The 9,886-nt window shown below is 61.0% G+C and overlaps 1 protein-coding gene across 3 annotated transcripts; it reads right to left on the bottom strand.

Annotated features, from left to right (window-relative positions):
• Positions 1 to 1,460: 1,460 nt before the first annotated feature.
• Positions 1,461 to 8,658, bottom strand: TMEM119 (transmembrane protein 119). Of its 3 annotated transcripts, XM_072802951.1 has the most exons (3): positions 8,548 to 8,583; positions 6,658 to 6,712; positions 1,461 to 3,621 (listed from the first exon to the last, which is right to left on the bottom strand). In XM_072802951.1, exon 3 carries the CDS (start codon positions 3,608 to 3,610, stop codon positions 2,765 to 2,767), a length of 846 nt encoding a protein of 281 aa, XP_072659052.1. In that variant the 5' UTR covers positions 3,611 to 3,621; positions 6,658 to 6,712; positions 8,548 to 8,583; the 3' UTR covers positions 1,461 to 2,764. The 3 variants fall into 3 exon arrangements, with proteins under 3 accessions (XP_072659052.1, XP_072659051.1, XP_072659050.1); XM_072802950.1 differs by lacking the exon at positions 6,658 to 6,712 and having other exon boundaries at positions 8,548 to 8,658; XM_072802949.1 differs by lacking the exons at positions 6,658 to 6,712; positions 8,548 to 8,583 and adding an exon at positions 7,416 to 8,478.
• Between the last annotated feature and the right edge of the window lie 1,228 nt (positions 8,659 to 9,886).

The following is a 9,886-nucleotide window of genomic DNA, read 5'->3' as shown; positions in this document are numbered from 1 at the left end:
GGCTCTAAGCGGAACAGGCCCCTGCTTCCTCCTCCCCAAGGGCTTCATTCACGCATCCACAAAGCTGTAGAGCCTGATGGAGAAGTCACTCTAGAATCAGACCAGGCTGGAGTCCCGGCTCTGTGACCCAGGCAACTGTCTGCCTCTGTGGACCTGTTTCCGCCTCTGCGAGGAAACAGCAGCAGGGCTCTCTCCTCAGGGTGGGAGTCTCAAGGAGTGAATGACGTTCGGTGCTTAGAGCAGTGCCTGGGACGTAAGAGGTGCTCGTTAGCTGTGAGCAATTATTAGTAGTACTGAGCCCAGGGGAGTGTGGGAGAGAGTCTGGGTGGGGGCTGTCAGGGGGGGCAGGTGACATCTAGGCTGGAAGCTAAAAGAGGAGGGGAAGTTAGCAAGACAAGGAAAGAGGTGGAAGGGTGACTTAGGCAGAGGGAATAGTAGCTGTAAAAGCTCAGAGGTGAGGGAGAGGTTGACTCCCTCCCTGGGGCTCAAACTACCTCCTGAATCCCCACCCTCATCAGTCCTGGAAGACACAGGCTACCGTTAAGGCCACACGTTTTGTGTCCTCTAATGGGCCCCGTGACAATTAATGGGGAACCAGCGGCCAGGGAACTGCTGATTGCAAAATTCATCCCTGCCTGCTCCCCAGGAATCTCGACATCTGCTGCTGTCTTACCCGGGCTTTACTTGTTATGGGGAAGCTTAATGTATATCCCAGCCACACCCAATTACCTCGGACCGTGCAGGAGCTCAGAAATGAGGGGAGAGCCTGTCCCACACAGAGACCCTGAGTGACTTGGTCCGGGACACGCAGCATTCACTTATCCATATTGGATTTTCCCTACATTCTTGGGCAGGAGCCGGTCTGGGCTGAGGGGGAGTGCCCTTCCCCACTGCGCGAGACAGAGGCCTTGTGTGTTATGAAACCCAAACCTGGTCCCCCCTGAAGGGATGTGGGGTCAGCGGAGGAGAGGAGCTGGGGGGACAGCCTCCCTGCCCCCCTCACCCCGGGGGATCCAGCACGTGCTCCCAGCCCAGCCACATCTGGATTCCAGCTGGCAGCTCCAGGGAGGAGGGGCAGCAGTGGCTGCAGGAACTTGCCATCAAAGGCAAGGAAGAGCCTGGTGGGCGAGGAGACAAAGGCTGGGGCTGCCTCCCACCCCAGGCCAAGGGTGCCAGGAGCCTGGCATTGTCCGCGAGATCTGTTCTAGTCCTCGGCCGCTCTGCCAGCAGGCGGGAGACTGAAACCTTGGCTGGCAGCTCTTCCCCTGCTCATGTTTCCCGGAAAAGGAGGTGGGAACCCCTTCGACGTTCCTTTCACGAATCTTCTCATTCAGCCTCTCGGGGCCTGCCTGATGTGTCTCCCCCCAAAAGCCCCACCCCATGGAACAGCCTGGAAGAAATACTCTACTCCCACCCCTGCCAGCAGACTCATTCCCATCCCCTCAGAAAACCAGCGACACTCAGGCCAGAATAAAGGTTTATTGTGCTGGTTTGCTATATCTCAGCACCTAAAAATTGTGCAGAGGTTGGGGGAGGGGCCCAGATGGAGGGGTGAGGAGGAGGACCCTCCAGAGCCTCCCCAAACCAAGACGGAGCTCAGGCTCCCTTGTCAAAGGCTAAAGAATGCTGTGAGCACAGGCTGCCAGACAACGCATATGAGCAAAGGGTGGGGGGGCCAGGGCCCCGCAGCTCCAGGCTGGGTGTTAGAAGCCCTCCCCTACCCCCTCAGACTCCCCCAGAGTGGGGCCCTCTCACATACAGACCCCCAGTTTCTGGGCTGCTTTGGGGGCCTGATAAGAAAGGCTCAATTCATTCACCCCCATGCCCGTAGCAATAATGGGATGAGAAATTCCTTCCCAGGCAGAGATGCTTGGAAGAACTTAAGCAGGCTGAGGCCCCCAGGCCCCACACCCCCAACCCCAACTAGGGGGCGCCTTCACGAACATTTGGGGCAGTAATTTTCCAGAGTGTGCTCTGCAAGTTTTTATTCTGTAGCTGTAAAAAAAAAAAAGAAAAAAAAAGTACCCTGTGGTCAAAAGCAGTTTGCGATAGATCAAGCCAAACCAGATTGTGCGCGGGGCCTTTCCTAGAGTATTTGCAGAGCCCTGGGGTGCTCTAAGGGGAGGGAGGGTGCAGGGAGCGGAGAGGCAGCGTTTCCTCAACTCATTGGACCCCAAAATCCTTTTCCCATGGAGTACCCCAGGGAACTCAGCCTTGGAAACGCTCACTTAGGGATGCGTCATGAGGCGTGCACAGGCCCCTTGGAAGCTTCCTGATTCACAGGCCCGCTTCTGCAGTAGCTCTAGTGACGCCCCTCCCGGGGCCTCTGACTCGTCCTGTTCACCCTCGTCCAAAACTCCTCGCTATCCTAATTTCTCTCTCCTACCTCCGTGGAAGAGCGGCAGCGTTGGCACCATCACAGGGGGCCTGTGACATACGTTGCCCAGATGACGTGGCTGATTTCGTGGGGTGTGTTATCACGAATACAGCGAGGATCCTTCCCATCCGCCCCCACCCCAGAGAGGCTGTTTGGGATGCAGAACTCTGAGGCCGCAGGGGCGGGTGTCCCTGGTACCTGGGGTGATTCCTGGGGTAGACTGGAGACCAGCATCTCTGCCCGCTGCAGGGCCGGGACGCACGGGCATTGGCAGCAGGGGGTGGCCGAGGAGGGGGTGTCGGGAGCGGGAAGGGTCAGGGGCCTTTCCACCCCCGTGGAGGTGACCACTAGGGGTCGGACAGTCCGGGCCAGAGCCCCCGAGGCCTGTTAGACCTTGGGGGCGACACTGCAAGCACAGGGGCTTTCGGGGGGGTCAGCTGGTCCCCTGGCTTCCTGGGCCAGCGAAGGGGCCGACTCCGGCTCGCCTGGGCCCGGGCCGGGGTCGGCCTCCAGGGCCCCCTCCGCCCCCGCGGGGCAGGGCTCGGCCGGCGCGGCTGGCTTCTCGGCCGGGCTCCCGCGTCCCCGGGCTTCCTGGTCCACCTCCCGGCCGCCGCTCTCGTCCCCCTCCGACCTGCCGTCCAGCCTGGCTCCGTCCCCGCCGCCCAGGGCAGCCCGGGTGGGGGACCTGAGGTTCTGGGTGGCCGCGAGGATGTCAGCCTGGAGCTGCTGGGATGAATCCAGGGCCTCCTCGGGCCGGCCGTCGGGAGCCCGGTCGGGGACCTCGCTGAAGGCCCGCGGGCCCCCCGCCCGGTCACTCTGGTCCACGTACTTCTTCTTGGGGAAAGATGACGGGTAGTAGGCCGAGGCCTTGTGCTTCTGGCGGGTGATGAGGGCAGCGCAGACGATGAACATCAGCAGGAACGCCAGGGAGCCCACCACGGCGATGAGCATCACGTACTGGCGGAAGAAGTCCACGATCCCGTCCAGGAAGTTGGTGGGGGGCTTGGGGCCCGCCAGGGGCGTGGGCTGGGCTCCCACCGATGTGGGGCTGAGCGCCGGGGTCCGGGGCGGCGGGGGGCTTGGGGAGGAGGCCGACGAGCCCTCGGCGTCCCCGCTGCCCCCCGCGTCCTCCAGGGAGGCGGCCCGCAGGGGCATGGAGTAGGCCGCGGCGGGCAGGGCCCTGAGGAGCAGCAGCAGGGACACGGCCAGCCTGGGGGCCACCGCAGAAACCATGTTGGCGAGACCTGTGGGGAAGCGAGGCAGGAGAGAGCTCGGGTGGGACCCCAGGGCCTCGGCGGGCCCTGAGGAGGTGCGGGAAACACAGACCACCTCCTAGCGGGCCACCTCCTGCGGGCCATGCGATGGGACCCGTTCGTTCCTACAGGGGGTTCTTGCCTGCCCTCCCACTTCATTCCAGCATCCTGGAGGGACCCCCAGGGAGTCACCCCACTTCACCCTGAGGTCCCGGAGGGCAGGGGCTGCATCCTATTTATCTCGGCACCCTCAGGGTTTCAAACCCGACCTGCTATACAGTAAGTGCTCAATAAATGTATCTTGACTGACCTGGCTGAATTAATAATGACTTACCCTTTCATTGCTTACCATGTGCCAGGTACTATGTTAAGTTTCTTTTTTTTTTTTTAATTTTTTTATTTATTTATGATAGTCACAGAGAGAGAGAGAGAGAGAGAGAGAGGCAGAGACACAGGCAGAGGGAGAAGCAGGCTCCATGCACCGGGAGCCCGACGTGGGATTCGATCCCGGGTCTCCAGGATCGCGCCCTGGGCCAAAGGCAGGTGCCAAACCGCTGCGCCACCCAGGGATCCCTATGTTAAGTTTCTTACACAGAATTTCATCGACTCCCGAGAACCACCTAATGGGGGGAGGTACTATTATCATCCCCATGTTCCAAGTATGGAAGCTGAGGCTCAGAGGGATGAAGTCACTGCCCAGCAAGAGCTGGGGTTGAGATCTGGGCACAGCATGGAGGGAGAAATGACGGTCAGGCTGGGTAAGTAAGAAATGGAGTAACTGATGGGGCGCCTGGGTGGCTCAGTGGTTGACCATCTGCCTTTGGCTCAGGGTGTGATCCCGGGGTCCTGGGATCGAGTCCTGCATCAGGCTCCCCACGGGGAGCCTGCTTCTCCCTCTGCCTGTGTCTCCGCCTCTCTCTGTGTTTCTCATGAATAAACAAATAAAATCTTAAAAAAAAAAAAAAAGAAATGGAGTAGCTAAGGGAGCTGACCCCTCCTCCTCGGGGTGACCCTCCCCAGCAGCCCTCAGTCCTTCTGTGGTCCTGGTCCCTTCTTCAGGAGACGTGCAGGTTTTGAAGCTTCCAGACTCCCTGAGCTCAGTAGAGGGCCTGGATGCCAGGAACATGGTTAGCCCTCCCTCACCTCAAGGCGCAAAGCAGGGCCTGGAGGCCCGGGAGGGGACGTGCAGGCGGGGGGGAACCCTCGTGCCTGAGACAGAGCTGGAGCCTGCTGGAGCCCGAGTCCTAGGCCACCACTAAATGGGAACCAGATGAACCCCACTCCTCCCTTCCTCCCCCCGCTGGAAGGCTGCTCCCGACATGAACCCCCAGACCCCATCTGGCCCAGACAGCCAGGCTGACTAATACATTCCACATGGTCCAGGTTTGCGGAGGAGGCCAGCTTCTCAAACAAGGGCTCTCCCTGCCAGCCTAAGGGGGGCTGGATGCTCAGACAAACCCAGAAGCCCCTTGCTGTGTCTCCCTTGTGGGCTGTCCCTGAGAACCCCCTCCTGACCTGTGCAGGGCTTGAAGCTCCAGGACTGAAAAGCCTTGGGATCCCCTTGCCTGACGCCCTCTCTCAGGTGTCAGGGGCCCAGGGGCACAGAGCGAGGTCCTGGGCTGGGGGGGAGGTCAGGTTCCCCACACCTGGGCTGTGTGGCCCCTTGAGTAGCCAGTTCTCACATGGCGGGCAGCACCGGCCTTGTGGGTCACTTGTGGGGATTCAGGGAGCTAAGTGGTTACAATGTCAGGACATGGAGTAGCTTGTTCCAACTGACCTGAGGTCTCCTAATTAAGGATCACTAATTGGAATTAATTCTACTGGTGTCTATTTGAACAAACTGGCTCAGATGACCGAGAAAACCAAAAGGTCATTCTAGGACATAAAAAGAAGCAAAACTACTCAGGGGTTCATTTTAAATTAGCTAATGATCCTGCGCTTCCATCGCAGATGAAGCCCCTGCCCCCTTTGCCAGGGTTCAACCCTAGAGTGACCCTATAGCTCAACCCTATAGTTCAACCCTATAACTCAACCCTATAGCTGAACCCTATAGCTCAACACTATAGCTCAACCCTATAGCTCAACGCTGGGGGCTGGCACTGTCCACTTCTGCTTTGCAGACAAAGGACTGGAGGTTCCCAGACAGACAATGACTTGCCCAAGGACACACAGATGGTACGTGTCAGAGCTGGGATTTTAACCTTTCTCTATGTGACTTTGAGAATCCACACGCTGGCACCACACACGTGTACACACACACATTCTCACACACCACACACACACATGCCACATACACACACTTGCACACATGCACATGTACACACACCATACATGCATATGCACACACTCACACATTATGCATATATACACATATGACACATACATATATTCAGGCACACACCCATGTTCACATATATACATTGCACAGAGACATACACACTCACAATACCTTCCTGTAGGGAAGGCTCCCATGTGCTCCGGGCTGGCCCCCAAATGAGCTAGCACCCCTGGAGGACATCATTCGTCTGCTGGAACCGGGGGCCTTCCCTACACCCCATACGATACTTGTCCTCAAAGGTCTCTGCAGATAGCTTTGGTCTTTGGGGTCCTTGTCCACGGTCACCTCCCTGCCTTGTGCAAATGAAGCTGAGGGAGACCTTTCATAGTGGCTGCTGAAGTGTCTCACCACCGCAGGGGGCCACGAGGGGCGGGGAGGAGCAGCGGGGGGCATGCAGCCTGCCCCAGAGGCCAGGGCACAGCTAGGATCCCCGCCCCACCCCGGGCCAGTGCTGCCGTCTGCTACAGCCCCCCACAGCCTTGCTTTCCCCATCTGTAAAGTGGGAGGTTGGCGGAGCAGTGAGTGCAGGTCCTGCTCAGAGACACGAGGGCCAGGGGACACGAGTGCAGAGAGCAGCTGGCACTGGGTAGCCGCACACCCGGCAAGCTGGGGCCCAGGAGCAGCCACCCTGCCACCCCAGCAGAGCCCGGGGTGAGCCCCACCTTCGCACCAGGCCGGCAGGTGCTCACCTCCACGAACCGGCTCCTTGCGGCCCCGCCTCGGGAAATGACCAGCTTTTTCACCCTGTTAAGTGAAATCTCAACCCTGACCACCCAGGAATCCGGGGAGCATACACACGCGCGTGTGCGTGCACACACACACACACACAGATACACAGAGACACACACACAGACACACACAGACACCCAGATACACGGAAACAGATACACAGAGACACACACATACACAGACACACAGACATACAGACACACACACACACACACACACACACACACACACGCCCAGCAACGAGCAGGACAGAGGGGAGGGCCGCCTTCTCCCCGCAGCCCTGGGGTCAGGGACAGAGGTTAAGGAAAGAGGCCACACAAATGATCGCTGGCTCTTAGAGGCCGAGGCCCCGACTCTCAGGTGCCCCCACAGCCCTCAGCGGGGCTCCCCGGGAAAGGTGCAGGACAAGTGTGGGGGAGCCGGCTGGGCCTGAAAAGCAATGATGAGCCCCTGCCCTCTCTGGGCCTCAGTTTCCCCTGTGTACCCCAGGCCCAATGGCCCGGACAGCCCCGAAGCGGTCAGCCTCCCGCCAGCTGGCCCCACTCCTTCTGGGAGACGTTAGCCTAGTTCCCCAAGCCCTAGGTTCTTCCAGGGCTCAGAAGCCCGCAGGCCCCCCCGGGAGCGGGCTCAGGCCAACCCCTCTCATTTTACCAGAGGGGAGCCTCAGGGGAGCCTCAGGCCCGTGACTGGGAATGGCCTGCCCCGGGGGTCACCCAACCTGGGGCAGCAGAGCGCGGGCGGAGAGCAGGTCTGACGGGCCCAGGGGACTTCAGGGCACAGCCGTGTCCGGGCTCAGCACGTCCCCTCTGAGGGCCTCGGGGCTTCCACATCTGTGCCATGGGGCTAAGGGCCCCGCCCCTGGACCAATGTTAGGACAGGAAGCCGCAGTGCCAGGTGAGGAGTGGGGACCAACTAGGGGGCACCTCAGGACTGTGCCGGGACCCCCAGCTTGGAGCAGGGCCTCCCTCCAGAGCCCACGTCACTCAGGGTTGGTGGTTTTGAAGGCCGTGGCCCCAGCAGAGGTGGGGAATACGCAGATGATGCAAATCCACCCCTTGGGCCCCGACCTGAGGCTGAGGGGCCTGAGCCGCTGCCCCACCCCCACCCAGAGACTGGTGGCCAGAGGGGGAGGGGCAGCCCGCAAAAACCTGGCTTCAATTAGTGGCTTTTGGGGGAGGGGGGCTGGCTGAAGCAGTACACCCCCTGCCCCGGGGCAGCCAAGGACAGGGACTTGGGCCCCTTGGAAGGGAGGCCCGGAGAGGAAAGGGGAGTCCCGAGGCTCAAAATACACACCCACACAAAGCAGCGGCAGCAGGGACACACAATCTAGAGGCGCGCAACACAGACACGCTACCCTGTCTCACAGCACACACGCTCACAGCAACGGGGACACACAACGCCCAGACATCCCCAGAAAGTTTGCACAGCCCATCAGCACGGATCCACAGAGGACGCACAACAGACCCGAGCACATAGCCATCCCCGACACACACTCGGTTCCCCCACAGACCACGACGGTCGGGACATCCCGGTTCCACAGGAGCCTCCCGCTGATGCCGCTGATGCCAGGACAACTACCCGGGCGCCCACTTTTCGAGAACCCCTCCCCTACAGTTAGGCCACCACTGCACACGCGCACACTGGCCCGGACACAGAGGAGGTGCACTCACACTCCGCCACCCGAACCCTTAGCACAGATGCCACGCGCACACAGCATCCAACACGCCCTCGGAATGCACACGAACTTAGACTCCCCCCAAAGTGCCTGTGCCGGCCTCCGTCCCTAAACCCCCAAGGCGCCCCGAGGCTCCCAGAACAGAGGGGACGCAGAGGGGACACCGGGGACTCACCAGTCCCTCCGCGCGCAGGCCTGGGTGCTCCCGCCAGGTGGAGCGACGGGGAGTGCCAGCTGCCGCTGCCGGGGCTGGCGCCGCCGCCCACCCTCCTGCCCCCGCCTCCTCCCTCCGCCCCGGCGGCTGGGCTGCGGGGCCAGCTTGATTCCATTAGGAGGGTTTGGGGTGGGGACAGGGGAGGGGCGGGGCTGCGCTCGGCCACACACGATACCCCTGCTTCCAGCTTGCACGCCCACCCCCCCCACCCACCCCCACCCCACCCCACCCCCCCGCGCGTGCTCGTGCGGTGCCCCCCAGCTCTGGGGGGACACCAGATGGGGCACTTCCTCCCTGACCTTGGGGCCCGGCACTGGCCCATGCAGACAGGGCTGTCCTGCGGAGCTCCCCACCACCACCACCCCCAGAGTGGGAGCCCCACCACCCCCACCCCCAGAGTGGGGAGCCGGGGCCTGCCTCCCTTCCAAAGGGGACCAAGGTCAGGGAGGTTGGGGAGCCCCTGGAAATGAGGAGGAAAGTCCCCAGTGCTGGGTTCCAGTGTGAGTCAGGTTTTCCAGAGGCTCGGGTGCAGGGTGGGAGCCGAGCGTGTTTGAGGGAGTGCGTGAGCGGAGGCCCCACGGAGGGCCCAGGCCTGGGCAGGGAGTGGGCTTCAAGCACCCACTGTCCAGCCCCGTTTGGGCTCTTCCCTGTCCCGGCCTCAGTTTGCTTCTTTGTGGCCAGGAAGCTTTCTGGGCTCCCCCTGGGCTCTGGCACATCATCCGTGGCCTGACAGGACCCCAGATGGAGTAGCCCAAGCAGGAGTCGGGGCCCACTTCACAGGTGGGCAAAGTGAGGCAGGGTGTAGTCAAGTGGCTCAGCCAGGAAACTGAGGCAAGTCAGTAGCAGCCCCTGGAGCTGAGATCTCTGGCTGACCCGACGACTCCAGCGGCTCTGCAGCCCTTTGCGTGCATTCATTCATTCATCCACACGCCGCTTCATTCGTTCACTTGGCAAATGCTTACTGAACATCCGTCGTGTGCCAGGCACCGTGCCCATCAGGTTCCAGGGGAACAGACACAAGCCGGCTCTCGAGGAGCTTTCATGCGGATGCGAATGACTTTTTTACAGGACTGGAGGAGAGAGGTCAGGCCTAGGGCTCGGGGAACCCCAGGGCAGGGGAGGTCCCCTGAGAGAAAGAGGCAGGGAAGTCATCCTGGAGGATGAGGCTGTGAGCACGGGGAGTCTGAGTGAGACACTCCCCGAGAGTCCCCAGCGGAAGGACCGGGTGGACGGAGGCATTGCGGCCCGAATGCCATGCGGGTTACACTAGGCTAGAGCCCCAGGTGGACAAAGGGGAGGA

Source organism: Canis lupus, chromosome 27, assembly GCF_048164855.1.
Source record: "Canis lupus baileyi chromosome 27, mCanLup2.hap1, whole genome shotgun sequence".
Taxonomy (NCBI): domain Eukaryota; kingdom Metazoa; phylum Chordata; class Mammalia; order Carnivora; family Canidae; genus Canis; species Canis lupus.
Note: the sequence above shows the minus strand (reverse complement) of the source record. Positions and strands in the feature narration are given on the sequence as shown.

What these genes read in the sequence shown, in the direction of transcription:
- TMEM119 (XM_072802949.1), bottom strand. Translation starts at nt 7,536, where the DNA reads ATGGCACAGATGTGGAAGCCCCGAGGCCCTCAGAGGGGACGTGCTGAG. An exon ending in CCCGCGCTCTGCTGCCCCAG is followed by an intron (nt 3,622 to 7,415) that starts GTTGGGTGACCC and finishes GCTTCCCCACAG; the next exon opens with GTCTCGCCAACATGGTTTCT.